The sequence below is a fragment of the Trichosurus vulpecula genome, chromosome 3 (assembly GCF_011100635.1).
Source record: "Trichosurus vulpecula isolate mTriVul1 chromosome 3, mTriVul1.pri, whole genome shotgun sequence".
Taxonomy (NCBI): Eukaryota; Metazoa; Chordata; class Mammalia; order Diprotodontia; family Phalangeridae; genus Trichosurus; species Trichosurus vulpecula.
The window spans coordinates 99,221,536-99,238,470 of NC_050575.1; the positions used below are offsets into that span (position 1 = coordinate 99,221,536).

At 48.5% G+C, this 16,935-nt stretch overlaps 1 protein-coding gene across 2 annotated transcripts in view; it reads left to right on the top strand.

The window, feature by feature from the left end:
* The first annotated feature begins 4,082 nt into the window (after nucleotides 1-4,082).
* TOX2 (TOX high mobility group box family member 2) overlaps nucleotides 4,083-16,935 on the top strand; it is a 324,865-nt gene continuing 312,012 nt past the window's right edge. The window contains exon 1 of one of the 2 annotated variants that reach the window (XM_036748221.1): nucleotides 4,083-4,415. In XM_036748221.1, coding sequence (XP_036604116.1) covers nucleotides 4,314-4,415 — 102 coding nt within the window. In that variant the 5' untranslated portion in view covers nucleotides 4,083-4,313. The remainder of the gene's footprint in view (nucleotides 4,416-16,935) is intronic. The other variant, XM_036748222.1, reaches the window with a different exon arrangement.

The window sequence follows — 16,935 nt, forward strand, 5'->3', positions numbered from 1 at the left end:
CCCCAGGGCAAAGCCCCACTTGCCCCAAGCTAGTCATGGGTCTGCTAAAAAATAAATCATAATGCTTTTATAACACATAATACATTCATAAATCTGGTGCTGGAAGAGACTGTTGAGGTCATTGAATCCAAGGCTTTCATTTTTACAGATGAAGAAACTGAGGCCCAGAAAGATTAAACGGCTTACCCAGGGTCACCCAGCTAGTAAGCATCTGAGGCAGAATGAAAGCTGACACTGCAAACTGCTGACTCCGAGTTCAATGTTTTAGCTGCTGGATAAACACCACCCTGCCTCTCAAATCTAATGTTCTTTCTACTACTCCACGTTGCTTCTCTATAAAGTAAGGGGGCTGGACTAAATGATCACTGAGGTCCCTTCTAGCTCCAACTCGCTGGGATTCTATTATTCTAGCTTCTTTTTTCTCCCTGTCCATAGATAAACTCTGCCCTTTCACCAGGTTTCCATTCTCTTTATTCCACAGTCCTTTTTTTAGCCTCTTTGTCCTTCTCCCAGTGTGTCGGTCTCTGCACAAGGTATGTACAAGCTCCCAGGGAGTGCTGTTACTGCATGAAATTTGCACGGATGCCCCTGGGTTTGTCGGTGTCTGCACACGGCTAAGTTCCCAGGGTGTGCTGGTTTCTGTACAAGCTCCCTCTTTGCTTCCTGAGAAGTGACAGCCAAGCCAAGGCGATGCAAAATCACCCCACACACTCATTTCCTCCCAGGTCTCGTGCAGCCTTTTTTTTCTCCACTAACTCCACCTGGGCCAAGCAGGGCTGGGCTGCATCCCCTTACTCAGGGATGGTTATGGGATAGCAGAGGATAAGTGGGTGGGGTGTCCATTGGTATGCAGGGAGAGTTAAGGGGTGACTGTGCCAGGACAGCTCTTACTGCTGCTCACTCTCCTACTTCCTGCAACAAGAATGCTGCTGTCTATAGCCCAAGGTCTAGCCCCTCCCCCAAACCTTACACTCCTCTTTACTTCTATTTCTATACACACACACACACACACACACACACACACACACACACACACGCATTAGGAGGACGTGAGGGTCCAAGCTCCATCTAGGCTGCCCTGGCCCATTTAGAGATGTGGTGGAGTAGGATGTTTCTTCCTTGTACTTTTCCCTCTGACTTTCTCAACCCCGACCTTTCCCCAAAAGGACCCCTAGTCAAGAATGAAATCATATCCAAGTCATAATCTGTACTATCCAGGGTCTTTACTCTTCCAGTACCAGACAATGTCTCTCAGATTCCCTCTGTGGATATAAATGGGGGAGGGGAGGAGGCTTTCTTTGGGAGGTCTAGGAACCAACAAGGGACAACCTGGAGAAAGTCTCATAACGTGACCTTCCATCCCGTCTTTATGCTTTTCCAGTGGCTGTCCTCCATGCCTAGAATCCTTTCTTTCTTTACCTCTGTCTCTTTGATCTCTGCTTTCTGTCGAAGCTCAGCTCAAATGGTAACTCTACATTGAGGCCTTTCCTGATACCTCCCCCCCACCCCGATGCTGAGTGCCTTTCCCACCCCAAATTACCTTGTATCTGTTTTGTATACATGTCATCTACTCCCATAGAAAGTAAACTTCTTTCATTTTCGTCTTTGTATCTCCCATTTTACTGACGAGGAAACTGAGGCAAACAGCGGTTAAGTGACTTGCCCAGAGTGATACAGATTAGTGTGGGCTGGATTGGGCCCAGAGTCAGAAAGACTCTTTTCCCTGAGTTTAAATCTGGCCTCAGACACTTACTAGATGTGTGGCCCTGGGCAAGTCACCCTGTTTGCCTCGGTTTCCTCATCTGTAAAATGACCTGGAGAAGGAAATGGCAAACCACTCCAGTCCCTTTGTCAAGAAAACCCCAAATGGGGTCAGGAAGACTTGGACATGACTGAACTCCAGGCCCCAAACTATTCACTTCGATCTCAGTTGCCTCTTGGGCGGTGATCTCATGAAGGTTCCATAGGAAGAGTCCAGGGAGGGAATAAGTATATACTAAAAGGGGAACATTACAGGTCAACGGACAGAGCTTGGAGCTGGGAGTTAGGAGATTATAGTTCTAGTCTCCCCTGTCGCTTACTGTGTGACCTTGAAGTCACATACCTCTCTGGTTCTGCCTTTTTTCACCTGCGAAATGAAGGGACTCTAAATGCTATCTTTAGGTAAGAAGCTGTGGTTATGATTTGTTGTGGGAATAAAAGGTTGCAGGTTCAAGTCTTGCCTATAGACCCTGGGTTTAGCTGCATGTTGGTTGTTCTGGGCTGAGGCCACAGCTGGAAAGTATTTGTCAACTGTATGTCAGTGGTGACTGAATACATATGGGTGGGGAGGTGTAAACAGAGACCAGGAGGTGGTTGAGAGGAGGTAAAGAGTTATGTACTTTTTATGGTCCAACAGGCTTTTATTTCTTTTTCCTTTATTACCCTCCCTTCCCCCAGGCACTGATCTGGAGCATTCACTTTTTTCAACAAATATTTATTGAGTTGCTATCTTGTGCTGGGCAACAGAAAGAGAGGAAGTCGATTATACTGTCCTCAAGGAACTTACCACCTAGTGGAGTGGAGAAGACATTATGAAGACTTGTCACCATCCAGAGGCAGTATATGCTAAGTGTCCACTAAGAAATACAGAGTTCCCAGGAGAGAAAGAGGAATGGATCACTGGAGCAGGCCAAGAAAGGTTTTATAGAAAAGGGAGGACTTTGTAAGAAGGGGAAGAAATGAACAAGTGGAGAAGAGAGGGGAAGACGTTTCAGGCAGAGGAAAACAATGTAAGCAAAGAGGGAGAGTCCTGGAAAGGAGTTCAGAGGTCATGTGTCCAGAACTTGAGGAGTGGTCCTCTGATGTGACCTGGAGCTCACTATCTCCCAGACAGTTTATCGCATCCCGTGGAGGATCCATCCCACTGAGTGGCTATGGTTGTTAAGAAGGTCTCTCTTTTGCAGAGCAGAAATCAGCCTCCCTGTAACTTCGACCCACTGCTCCTGGTTCTGTCCTGAGGGGCCAAGCAGAACAAATCGAATCCTTCTCCCACAGGACAGCTCTCTGGATGCTGAAGACAGTGGTCCTGCCCACCCTCCCCCTTCTCCTCTGAAGGCTAAGCATCCCTAGTTCCTTCAGTACGTGCTCTAAGTCCTCCGTCTAAGCTTGCATTTTCCTGCCTCTCTCCGGGGCCCTTTCCCCCTTCCCTGCCACCTGCCAGGGCAAAGGCAGGTCTACAGCCCACAACTCGAGACAGCGGATTCAGGCGGGATCGGAACCCCAAATTTCCTGCGATAGAGGTGGCTTGCTCAGCTCCTGGGGTCCCTACTAGTTCACAAATTGGGGAGCAAAGCTCCCAGCCCGGCCCCTGCCCCTGGGTCACAGCAGCTCATCTGTCACTTTGGGTTCTGCTTTCTACTTTGCTCGAGTTTCTGCTTCCTCGGGGCCGCGGAGTTTTGCAGGCTCGTTCTGTCCCTCCCTCCTTCGCCCCCTCACAGGCAGCGGCCTGGACCCTGGCCTCTGCCCAGAGCTCCCGCCCCCACTCCCGAGTGCCCTCTCCCCGGGGTCCTCCAGCAGCCCGGGCCCTGCGCGGCCTCTGACTCCCGCCACCCGGTCCCCGGGACGCGCCAGCCGGAGCAGGTGCACTGGCCAGGGGTCGGGGGCGGCAACGGGAAAGAGGAGCCAAAGCGCCATCTTCTCCCCCTCCCCCTGAGTCGGTGCCCCGATCTCTGCGGGCCGCTGACTAGCATTCCACCCCCGCCCCCCCACCCCCATCTGGCTCCAGCCCGGGACAGGGCGCAAGGTTGCGAGCCTCCTCTCCGAGCTCAGGTGGGCCGGAGGCAGCGAGCTCCAGCAGTAGCGGCCGGCTCAGGTTCCCGCTCCTGCCTCCTCTCCAGGGCCGGGGGACAGGCCGGCTGGCGGAGAAGATCGGCCGGTCCCGCTCCCTCTCCACCCCCCATCCCCCCCCCCACCCCGCCCCGGGCCGGCCCTAGGCTCCAGGAACAATAGGCAGGAGCCGGGGCTCCACTCGCTCCCCGCCCGCCCCGCCAGCACCTCCCCTCTCCCCGCCCCGCCCCCCGCGCACACACACTCACACTCACTCACTCTCACTCACTCACGCACGCACTCAGACCCAGGCAGAGCGGCAGCCCGAGTCGGTTTCATGCCCGCTGGAGCCGCCTCCGCCTCTGCCTCCGCCTCCTCCTCTTTCTCCTCCTCCTCCTCCTCCTCATCCTCCTCCTCCTCCTCCTCCTCCTCCCCCTCGTCCTCCTCCTCCTCCCACTCCTCCTCCTCCTCGTCGCCCTCTGCTGCGCTGCGCCCGCATCCCCGGCATGGACGTGAGGTTCTACCCTGCGGCTCCGACGGCGGTGGGTGCCCTCCCCGGCGCAGACCCAACTTGCCTGGGCCACTTGGACTATTACCACTGTAATAAGGTGAGTGTGGGCGGGGAGGATGCGCGACTTTGGGGGCTCTGGGGCACCAGCGGGGACCCGGACCCAGGCTGGCTGCAGCTTTTTGTCCTATGCTTCCCCCCCACCCCCCCACCCCCAACCCGTGCCTTCCGGCCTGAGGTTTGAAAGGAGCGCACTTGGCCGGGTGCCGGGAGCCCTGTGTCCTGTCCTTCCTTCCTTCCCTCCCTTGGCCCGGGACAGGGGCGAGCGCCCCCTTTCCCCATCCCCCCTCTGCGAGTGAGGAGGAGGAGGAGAAGGAAGAGGAAGAGAAGGAGGAGGAGAAGAGGGAGGGGGTTGGGACTGGAAATGAGGATGGGGATGGGATTGGGGATCAAGGGGCTGTTGCTTCGTCGAGCACCCGGGGAGAAAACTCGGCTCCCTGAGGATCCGCACTCTGGCCCTTCTGGGACTCCTGCTCTTCCCTGCTCTCCCTCCTCCTCTTCGCGTGTACAAGCCTCCCCACGCCCGCTTCGGAGGCTTTTAACTTCTCGATGTTGACGTTAATTTGGGCTTTAAAAGTCTAATTGCCGAGTAGAAGCTGTCATAGCGGAGCTGGGAGACATCCCGGAGTTATTTACAAACAGACGCCTCACAACCAGCGAAGTCCCAAAGTAATCGGCACCGGCTCCGGGAGCAGCGATCTCGCCGCCTCCACCAGCTAGGGCGGTCCGCCGAGGTCCCCTTCATTTCCCTTAGACTCCTCTCGGCTGTTTGCACAGTTGAGCCTCGAGACCGCCCAGCCCCTGGATCATCTCTTAGGAAATGGAAGGGTTGCCAGCACGCCGTCGGTTTCTAGATGTCTATCTGCCCCCCCCCCCCGTGATAATAAAAGATGTCACACAGAGTACCCCACCCCCACCCCCACAGACCAGAGGCTGGTGTCGAGTGGAAGTGTAGTTTTAACTTCACCTTGGCTTTCTCGGAGATGAAGTGTTAAACGCAACGAAGTTCCTTTTTCTCCCCCTCGGAGGAGGGAATTTCAAAACTCAGTTAAAAAGAGCTATTGACCATTTGAGCCGGGCGTTTATCCGCTTGGAATTATGTGTGTTGGTGCCTAAAAGGAAGAGGGAAGGGAGATCGGAGAAGGTCTATACCGCCTTCTCCCCCCCGCGGTTTTCTAAATGCCCCAGTGCGGAGACAAACTGCGAAGCAGTCAGTCCTGCTTGCGTTGTGTGGCGAGAGGTGGGGGAGGGGGCGCCGCGGCCGCGGGCGGAGAGGCAGGGTTGGCCAGGCTTCTCCCAGCGAACCGTGGTTGCCCTGGCCTCTCCAGGGGCTCAGGCTGGAAAATGTTCAGAATGGGCAGGAAGAGCCTTACGGTGAGTGAGTTAGCCTCGTTTGTGGTCTGTGTTTTGTTTGTTTGTTTGTTTGTTTCCTCTTGCTTTGCCCAGACATCACTGGGGTTTCTTTTTGCCTCGGGCTTAAGAGGCTGTGTTACCTGGCTTGCGGGTGCTCGGCTACTGGGGAAATGCCGGTCTGGGTGTCCATTTGTTTTCATTTGCACAGCTCAGGGTTTGGGGGTTCTTTAGCCCCTGCCTTGGTAGACTCCCTCCCTCTTTCCTCCCACAACACGAGCATATGCACCCGAGTGAGTACAACACAGAAACCTACCTAGAGCTACGCAGAGCTCTGTCTTCCTCCATGACGGATAGACCTGGCAACCTAGATTTCTTTGCCTGATGCTGCAGGGAGAGCATCTTTGAGCTGCAGGGGCTGTGAACCAGGATTCTCAGGGGCATACTGGGGAGTGTCAGAGGTATTTAAGGAATCGATCTTTCAACCAGGAGGACCAAAGCAGTAGGATGTCCATTACCGGGAATCATTCTTCACAAGGACCATCCCATGACACCTGGGCTGAGAAGGAGTCCCAGCAAAAGGTTAGCGAGAAGGAAATTCGGCAGTAGCCTTGCAGAAAACGATTTAGTTCAGTCTTGTTTCAGGAGCTTCCTCTCTCCATGCCTCCCACATACACTCAGAACGTGAGAAGTAGAAGGGGCTATAACAGAGCCAGCCCTAGATGAAGAGAGAGTGGCTTAATGGGTAGAGAACTGACCTTGTAGTCAGGGAGATGTAAGTTTGAATTCTGCCTTAGGCACTAGTTGTGTGTTCCTGGGCAAGTCACTTAAACCCTCTGGAGCCTCAGGTTTTTCATCTCTAAAATGAGAGAATTAGTCTCAATGACCTGTACGGCTAAATCTATATTCCTATGATAAGGCCATATCTATTCTAGTATTGTGCAATGGAAGGAACATATAAAAATATGCTCTTCTGAGTACCTACTTGCATGTCATGTAGTGAAATTGTTTTGTATCTTGCCCCCCTCCATATGAAGTTACAAATAGCTGTGTTTTAGAATGGTTGATCAATAGCAGAAGTGTTGTCTCCAACTCTTTGTAGGTGAGTTTCACTTAAAATGCAGGTTTCTGTTTCACTTTGCCTGTTTTTATTTTAGTCTCACCAGAATGAGCCAAGAATTCTGGTTTTAAATCTGAACATTTACAAGAAGGAGAGAGAATATTGTGTGAAAGATTTGTGCCATGTTTTCCATGTGGGGTCTGAGGAGAGCAGCCTGAGTGTCCCATAAATCTCAAACTCATCTTTAAAAACAGGGATTGCAGTAGGGAGTAGAGATGAATCTGGCTAACTTGGTTTTTGCCTCTCTCTGTCCCAGGAAACACATCCAGTCAGTAGCCCCACTTCTGTGTGCGTGTTTGGCCTAGTGATGGTCATGTAATAGGCCCCTTTGAGTGTCCTAGCATGGGAATTCAGAAAGGAAGGCTCCTAGGGAAATTTAGTTTTACAAACATTTGTATGCAGAGAGTCATGTGATCGGTGCCAAAGGGGGAGCATGTGTTTTTGTTTGTTCAAACTTTTTCTTAACATATAAGACTTGGACAGCTCTGATCTGGGCTCGTTTATGACTTCTTTCCTGGGGCTGGAAGGTTAAAGGTGGATGTTGCCTTCATGATGAGCAATGCCCCCATATTTTTTGGGTACCTAAGAGAGGAGCTCAGAGGGCCCCAACCACCACCACCAGGTGCTGCTGTTGTTTTGGGCTGGAGTAACTAAAACAGGGGAAGGGAAAGCCATACTGGGTGTGTTGGTTTCAAGGTCCAGAGGGCATTCAGAGCTATCCAAGGTGTCAAAAGTTCCTCACAGGAATGATAGGAATAACTTTGGCAGTAAGAAATTATTCAAGTCATCCCCCTTGCCACAAACCCGTAGAACTGAAAGGGAATATCTATTCCTGCATTCTCAATTTATAAAAGAGGAAATTGTGGGCCAGAGAAAGGCAAGTGACTTGCCCACGGATGCCTGGCAGTTAGTGGTAAAGCCAAGATTTACAACCTGGATCTCTTGACTCCAGCCACCAAGCTGCTGCTGCCTCTGTCTTTGAGAGGGCGTGTGAAAGATTTGCTTGGTTAAATCTTTGGTTTCTCTTTCCCCTGCTTTCTCCGAAGTACAAAACTGATCCTCCTTTGCCCCCCATGCCCACCCCTTACCCCTAAGCGGCTAGCATCTTCCTCCCTAAGTCACCTTATATTTATTTTATATTATGCGTGGGTGGAGCATTAGATCTCCATTCAGGAAGCTGTGAGTTCAAATCCAGCCTCAGATATTTATTAGCTGTTTGTCCCAGAGCTAGTCACTTAACCACTTGTTTGTCTCAGTTTTCTCCTCTGTGTAATGGGGATAATAACAGCACCTACCTCTTAGGGTTGTTGTGAGCATCAAATTAGATAATATTTGTAAAGTGCTTTGCAAACTTTAAAGCACTATATAAACGTTAGCTGTTATTGTCATTAACATTCTTCTTATTATTTTGACTCCCCCTCCACTCCCAAGACTAAGCTCCTTGAGGACAGGAGCTATTTTCCCTTTTGTCCTTGTATCCTTTGTACGCGGCATATAGTTGGCACTTGTGGATTGATTGAGGCGGCCTATTGTTAGCTAGCTGTGACGGTTTATGTTAAGCCAAAGTCTGACCTGCCTCTCTCTAACTTTCTCCCTTTAGTCACAGTTTTGCCCTCTGGGGCTAAGCAGCATGAATTGAGTCACTCTTCCTTAGGCTAGCCCTTCAGATATTTAAATACCACAATCAGGTCAGGTTTTCGTGGCCCCATATTGGAGAAGCAGCATAGCAGGGAGATTCTCTTTCCACCTTCCTTAGAGAGTCAAGACAACTGGATTATATCTGGCCATTGGACCCAGATGACTCCGGAGGAGAAAGTGAGGCTGGTGAATTTGCACAGCCCTCCCTCGGTTAAATCTGATTCACTCGCATGTCACGACATCACCTCCCTGATGTCATGGTCCCCTTTGAGAACAAAGGACAAACCACAACCACCACCTTAGAAAGTGATTATGCCTGGCAGGAGAGGAGAAACACTTTTTGCACTAATTCTTTGTGTGACCTTTGGCAAGTCAGACTCCTTCAAACCAGAAAGCTATGAACTTCACTTTCCGGGTGTCAGGTTCTTCATCTGTAAAAATGGAGATCATCATCCTTCCCTTTACTTCTTCATGGAGTTGTGATGTTCAAATGAGCACTTTGAAAACTGCTGAGGTTTTTGGTGCACAAATGAGGGATGAATGTTTTTAAAGATGGAAGCCAGGTCAGTAGAGTCTTTGCATCATTCAGCTCTAGCATACAGGTTCTCTCCCCCTGCTGCTTCCCCCACCCACACTTCTAGGGTACTTCTTTGAATGGTGGCTGGCTTTGGAGCCAGAGGACCCAGGTTCAAATTCTGGCTGTGCCAGCTGTGCGACCTTTGCCAAGTTACTTCATGTCCCCGAGCTTCCCTTTCCTCATCTGTAAAATGAGAAGGTTGGATTGATGACCTCTAATGTCCCTCCTAGCTTTAAAGTTGCGATTCTATGAAAAGTAGGAGAGAAATAGGGAGCCATGGCAGTGGCCAGGAAGGTCCTCATCCCTGTGCTGCCTTTAACCTCCCATAGGTCTGCAGGGCCTGCAGACTGCAGAGTGGAGCCCAGAGCACTCAGTCTCACTGAATATAAATAGCTCTGATAGTTCCTCTCCTGCTCAGGCCTGGCAGAAGCCATAAGCACCTTCAGTGCAGCCTTTGACCCAGGAAAGAAAAACCTCTGAAAGTCAAAGCAGCTTGAAGTCAGTGGCCACAGCCGTGGTCTGGTACCTGGTGAACTTTTGTTATCATCACTGAGTTTCTAAAAGAGCACGGAGCTGTTAGTCTTCATTTTTCTTTGCTGCTCTAGGCTATATATGATGCTGCGTCATTTCCATTAAAAAGAGCCGATGACTTGACCATCTCATGAAATCTGAACAGGATTTCAGCATCTCTTACAGAGAATTCTTCCCCTTCTCCCCCTGCCCCCACCTGCTGTCCTTTACCCTTGACCTGTGCCCCATCCCTACCCAACCCTTCTGTGGGAGTGAGTGACCCATGGTTGTTTTTTTCCTCAGCCTGTAGATAGAGTTTTCCTTGGCTTTTGTGAGGCCCTCGTTTGGGAACAGGAATTAATATGCCTGTTTTGCTTATATGCCTTCGAAGCTCCTGTCAGCCTGATTTCTTTGTTTCTGCCCAGCACCTATCAACGTCAGGCCTCTCTCTGACTGCACGGTCGACATAGTCTCTGACACAGACTTTAGAGCTGGAAGGGATCTCTCAGACTGTCTCGTTCAACCCCTTCATCTTTGTAGATGAGGAAGCTGAGACCCCGGGGAAGCTGACCTCAGATTGCTCATATAGCAAGCAGCAAAGGTGGTATTTGAACCCAGGTCCTCTGCCTCCCCAGTCGGTGTTCTTTTCAGTGCACCAGTGCCGGAGGAAGGCCAAGAAGGGGTTAACTAGTTTATGAATTGTGAAACCACTCTGATCTGATCCGAGTGACACACATGCCCCAATGCCTTCTTTTTCCTTAGCTCCAGTCCCACCTTCTTCCAGAAGGCTTCTCCAGTCCCCCTCTCCACTCATTCCTGCCTCTCCGAGATTACCTTCTTTCTACTTTGTATGCATCTGGTAGGCACTTGTTATCGTGTTTATCACTGTGTCTGTTGCCTGTTAGAATTTAAACTCTGGGAGGACAAAGACTTGTTTTTACTTTTCCTAAGCTTAGCACGATGTTTGGTACACAGTAAGTGCTTAATAGATGTTCGTTGATTCACTGACATACTAGATAACAGGCAAATGGAAGCTTTCTTGCCAGAACCCTCTGGATAACTGGCAATGGTGTAGACCTGGTCATTATTTTACTAAGGAACATGCATGTGGAGGATGTTGGCTAAAAATGCTCAGGTAGGTTTTTTTTTTTTCATTTTAGAGAACCTAATTTTACCGGTACTTTTAATCTGTCTTGGCTGCATCTCTTCTTGTAACTTGTAGGCTGAGAGCAGCCGACGGGTATCTTATTTACATAGGCCAAATCCTACATGATTCTCTTTAGTTTGGTTTGGGAGTAGCATTGAAACCATATGGTAAGTAATTATTAACTTAATGGGTTGTGGTAAATTGCAATTTTACATCTTAGTGGAAAGATGTTGTATGAGATGGGGTAATAAATTTTGATGAATTACTCTGATACTTAGAATCGCTGCCATACAATTTAAATTTCTGTCATATGCCACAGCACTATGGCGCAGGATCTCCTGCGCAGGTGGTGACTTTGTTGTCACAGTGTTTTTCTGTCCTCAGTTGGGAACCTCGGAAAACAAGTTGCTTTGTTTTTATATTTTACCCAGTAAATTTCTGTATTATCTTAATTATCACTGTTCTCCTATACAATGTGACTCATGTGAAAATATGTTTAATAGGAATGTATATGTAGAGCCTATATGGGATTGCATGCTGTCTTGGGGAGAGAGAAGGAATAGAGGGAGAGAAAATTTAAAATTTATGGAAGTGAACGTTGAAAACTAAAAATAAATAAACTTATTAAAAAATTATATGTGAAATAGCAGTAATAAAAACTTTTGTTTACCCCCCTAAAAATCATCACTGTGAATTTTCTTGCCAATATCCTAGAATTCTGCCATATCTCGCTGAGTTGCTTATCTGAGAAGGCTTCACTGCTGCCCTGCAGTGTGATAGAGTAGAGAGAATATTGGGTTTGGAGTCAGAGGACTTGAGTTCAGATCATGACTTCTATGTATTATCTGTGTGACCTTAGGCAGGTCACTTCCAAGCTACAATTTCCTTATGTATCATATGAGGGAGTTAGATTAGTTGGTCTCCTTTCTTTCCAGCTCTAAATCTATTTTCTGAGTTAGATGGAACCAGTTCATTACATTTTCTTCAGGGTCAGAGCCTTTTCTAGAATGATAGACTGTGTGGTACAGTAGAAAGACTGCTAGATTTGGAGACAGAGGATATGAATTCAAATTGCCTGTGAGATCCTCAGTTTCCACATCTGTAAAATCAAGACGACCACAAAGCATTCTTCTAAGTCTAAGACCCTATGGGCAAAGGAAGTCTCGGCTTGGTGCCTGGAGGTCGTGGCCTATCACCAGCCCTGCGGCCCAGCTCCTCCAAAGAAAGCCAGTGGTCTCGTGTCCACCGCCTACAGAGAAAGAAAGCTTCCTTCAGAAATCCTCTGGAAGACTGGGGGCACCTCGCCTTGGGGGATGCTCACCCCCCTCCGCCTTTGATTTCCCACTTTTTTAGAACAACGGCTTTGCAGGACCATCCATCAGGCACATTTCAGGAGCTCCACCAATCTTTGAAAAGTAAACAGCTGTTAGTGACAGGTTCACCCTTCACTGCAGATGTAATTTAACGCCCACCTCTTGGGTGCTAATGCACTTGGGGAAGCCGCTTCCCAAACCTATAGAAATCTGCAGTGAAACAGAATAATCTACCTTGCTCATAATTGTGTGTGGATGATATGGAGGGGCGGGGGTGGCGAGCTAGGGAGGGGCTTTATTAGGGCTCTTGTCTGACTGGGTTTTAGATTTAAAACTTAATACAATACTTAAAGGACCTATAGTTTTATTTCCCTCCACCAATGTTCATTGCAGCCCTTTTATAATCCAGAAGCCAAGTCCAACTAGAGCCCCTGTGGCTGAAAAAATCATCATCCTGTGGGTAACTTTGTGATAAGAATCTCTGGACTTAAACAGAGATGAAGTCTTTGACCTCTACTCAAAGGCTTTCTAGCTTGATAGAATCTGCCATAGCTTGTGGTCCATGTGCATAGCATTCAAGGAACTCCATCACCGCAGGGAGATGTGAAAGCAAAAATCAAGTGTGAGAAACTCAGAACAAGCTTGTGAGTAGAAGGCCCTAAAATTACAGATAATTAAACCTTGGTTATCTCAAGGCAGAGATTAATTTGCAGGAGTGGTTTGAGAACTTGTCAGAAACCGAATCTGACCTAGGTCAATCTAATGAATAAATTTTGGTGATCCCACTCCATGGCATTTCGACTTACCAAGCATGGTTAAAGTGAGTATAAACCATAGGCCTTCCTTTCAAGCTTTACTGATGGATGGTTGGACTTGAAATGAACAGCCTAGTATTCAAGCTTCTTCGCTTTCAAAGAGCTGGATATTTGGCTACCCTCAGAAATGGTTGGGTGGGACAAAGACCAAAGGACCTAGTGGGCAGTTGGGACTTTAAAAAACTTGAGGACTTGATAGTGAAGCATGCTTTCTGTATGTCAGTTGAAAGATGGTAGACAATAGATGCAGAATGAGGCATGTATTTCCAGCCATGGCTGCTGTGTTGTTCTGTTTAGCTTGACTGTATTTATTTGCTACAAGGGAAGGTTCTATTGTGGGGGAGAGTAGAGCGATTCATTAGGGGTGACAATGTTTAAAAAAAAGAAAACATAATATCACAGGAGCATTAAAAAGATGAACTAATCTTTTATCCTTTTCCCCACCTTTTGTCTTTGGTCCAGAAACTGGGTTTCCCCTTATAGGGGCTGGATAAGTAGAGAGTATATCCCTAAGACTGGGAAACCCTAGTTCAAATGCACTTTATTTTGGACTTGGAAGCATTTCAGTGACTTACCTTCTCTTTCCAGCCATGGTCTTTTATGCATAACAGAAAGTGTATGAAGCTCTTTCTGCCTTGGGCCTTATGAAATCAGATTCCAGAGCTATGTAATGCAAGCTTCTCCAGCCCTGAAGGTTGTTGTTTTGTCTGTACGTGGGGAGGCAGAGACATTTCTCCTCATTCCTTTTTGGAATAATAGACATATTTTGGTTGAAAACTAGGCTGATCTTATGTAACAGACTGGGCGTAAAGGTCAGTCTTGTTTGATTGCCCCTTGAAGCCCCGATCCCCAAATATACAGATAGGGAAAAAGAGAGTCGAGCTGGCTTGGGTTGCAGACCCCTCTAAATCTGCAGTTTCTTTTTTTCTTTTTACCTATATATGATGCCTAAAGTTCCTGCTGTCAGTCTGAGACCAGCTTCTCCCTCTTCAACTCCCCCTCCCTTCCATCCCCCTCCCCCTTCCTGGAAAGAACGATTGGAGAAGCCCATCTAACTCCAATCCTGTGTTTTATTGCTTATTCATAAAGCAAAAGGCCCCAAATGGTTATGAAATTCAGAACACAATTATCCCTGGGAGGTGCAGAGATTGCTTCTGACTGGATGAGCTATCTTGGACTATACATTTCCTCCCTTCCGTTGTTGCCTGCCTCTCCCTCTCCTTCCCCTCTCCCTCTCCCCCCCCCCTTCCTCTCCCTTCTTTCCTTCTTCCTCTCCTTCCTTCTCTCTCTCTCTCTTCTCTCCCTCCTTCTCTCTCTCTCACTTTCTCTCTCTCTCCTCTCTCCCTCTCTCTTTCCCTCCCTCCCTCCTTCTCTCTCTTTCTCTCCCTCCCTTCTCTCTCCCTCCCCCTCCCTTCTCTCTTCCTCCTCTTCTCTGCCCCTCCCCCTCTGTCTCTCTCTCCTTTCTCTCTGTCTCTCTCTCTACCCCCTCCTTCTCTATCTCCCTCCTCTCTCTTCCTCCCTTTCTCTGCCCCACCTCTCTCTCTCCCCCTCTCCCTCCCTCCCTCCCTCCCTCTCTCTCTCTCTCTCTCTTCCTCCCTTTCTCTGTCCCTCCTCTCTCTCTGCCCCTCCCCCTCTCTGTCTCTCCCTCCTCCTTTCTCTCTCTCCCTCGTTCTCTCTTTCTCTCCCTCTCTTCTCTCTCTTCCTCCCTTTCTCTGTCCCTCCTCTCTTTCTCCCCCTCTCCCTCCTTCTCTCTGTCTCTCTCTGTCTCTGTCTGTCTGTCTGTCTGTTTCTCTCCCTCCTCTCTCTCTTTCTCTCCCTCCCTTCTCTCTTCCTCCCCTTCTCTGCCCCTCCCCCCTCTGTCTCTGTCTCCTTTCTCTGTCTCTCTCTCCCCCTCCCCCCCCTCCCCCCCTCCTCCTCTATCTCCCTCCTTTCTCTCTCTTCCTCCCTTTCTCTGTCCCTCCTCTCTTTCTCCCCCTCTCCCTCCTTCTCTCTCTCTCTCTCTCTCTCTCTCTCTCTCTCATCTCTCTCTCCCCCTCCCCCTCCCTCTCCACCCCCAGGTAAAGTCTTTTCCTAGCTATTTCTGTGTCTGGGAATAAAGTTCTGGGGTGTATCTTACAATTGCTTCTTTTTTCATGCCTGCGCATTTTCTGCTTTCATCTGCATAGGAGGCCCAGGCCTTTTCAAATCTATATGCAGATTACTGACTCGAGCATGGGGACTTGCCTGTGAGTGGGGATGGGGATGGGGTGGGAGAAGAGGAGAGAAGGGTACCAGCCATCCAGATGGACAATGCAATTTTCTCCCCTTTTCTAGTTCTCTCTCTCCTAATTCTGTGTGTTTTTTGTTTTAAATAGAGCACAGAATGTTTTTACCGTATGCTGGATGGTATCTTTCAGTATAAATGAAGCATATAATTGTGTTTTCCTAACAGCTCAACATTAAAAATAAGTTATTATGCTGCTAATGGGTTTTTCTAGCAATTTTCCATCCAATGACTACCATGCACCCCCTTAATAGTTGTGTATAATGTTTTGTGACTTTCTCCTTTTTTATTTTGTGTCACTAAAAGATGGCAAGGTAGGGCCCCAGTTCTCATTGTGTTGTCTTTAAACTCCAGGCAGCTTTGTAAAGACATTTGCTCCCTGGTGTGAGGAAGCAACACCTCCAGGTTTAGATAAGAAAACATCTTTAAGGATCCATATTTATGTTCTCTTTAATGCAAACCCTGGGGGGAGGGGCACGTTCCTGTGAAGCTGAGAAAGCCTTGAACTGGTGGTCTCAAGACCCCTACTCTGGTTCTGCTATAGCTGGCTTCGGGACACTCATTCCCTTCTCCAGGCTTGAGTTCACAATCTGTAAAATAAGGGGCTGGATGTCTGTAATCTCTTCTATAATTCTATGAACCTATGACTAGGTAATCCCTAAGTCTCTTCCATGTCTCACAGTCTGTGGTAGAATTTTAATATCTTGTATGTGTATGATGGTGTTCCAGGAGAAGTAGCAACTCTGGTGTGAGGCCTTTTCAGGGCCACTCATCCACCTGGCACCCAACTCTCACCTGAGGCTCCAAGAAGCTGTCGCATGTGCAGCGGCCACCCTCTAGTAAAACCATCTCAGCAGATGGGCAGATGGGCTAACCCAGGTTGAGGGTAACTGACAGGTCTCAGACCCATCCGTGAGTTGGGGGGGGGTGTCTACCCCAAGCATGGGAAAACCTCCCCAAGCAGAATGGGTGGATGAGAATGATTTGTTCCAGCAGCTGTGAAGGTGGCTGAAGTAGGTGCTTAGAGCTTGGTCAGACACAGAAGATGCCAAGGATTTCCACTGCATCCCAGGCTATTGCCAGTTGTCTTGCCACTGGACTTTGATGGCTCTAGAAGAGACAGTGAGGCTGATGACTCTGCAGCTTTCTGCCTCACTTAAATTCGATTCACAAGCAAGTCATCACTCCGTGATATCATTGGTTCTCTTAGGAAATGAAGGATGAATAGCAGGGTAGTTTGAACCTTGGAATCAGGAAGATGAGTTCAAATTCCATTTCAGATTCTCATTAGCTATGTGACCCTGAGCAGAGCTCAGCCTCAGTTTCTTCAGCTGTAAAAAGGGGATGATAATAGCACCTCTCTTACAGTGTTATTGTATGAGATCATATGCATAAAATGCTTTGCAAACCTCAAAATGGTACATACGTGTTAGTTATTATCTTTGTTACTATTAAAATAATTTTACAAGCACCACCTCATTGGCTCATTTTGACCATGAAGCTCCTCCATGAAGCCAGGTTCTGTGTCTTTTTGCTTTTGTATTCCCTGTAACAGCCAGCACAAAGCCCAGAACGCTAGCAGTTCTTCCTCAATGTTGTTGAATGAATCCTTACCTGAACCCTGTGAGGTAAGTAGGACAGGGGCTATTCTTTGGCCCAGCTGGTTCAGCCCTCCAGCCAGAAAATTTTCCTCCAATGCCTCACTGTGGTGAGAACTCTGACAGCCTTACATAACTGGAAAGGCTTTGAGGATGGTTCTAAGGATGGATTGTGCAGGTTCTGGGCTTAGGGACCCGCAAGCCAAGGTCAGAGACGCTCAGCCCCAGG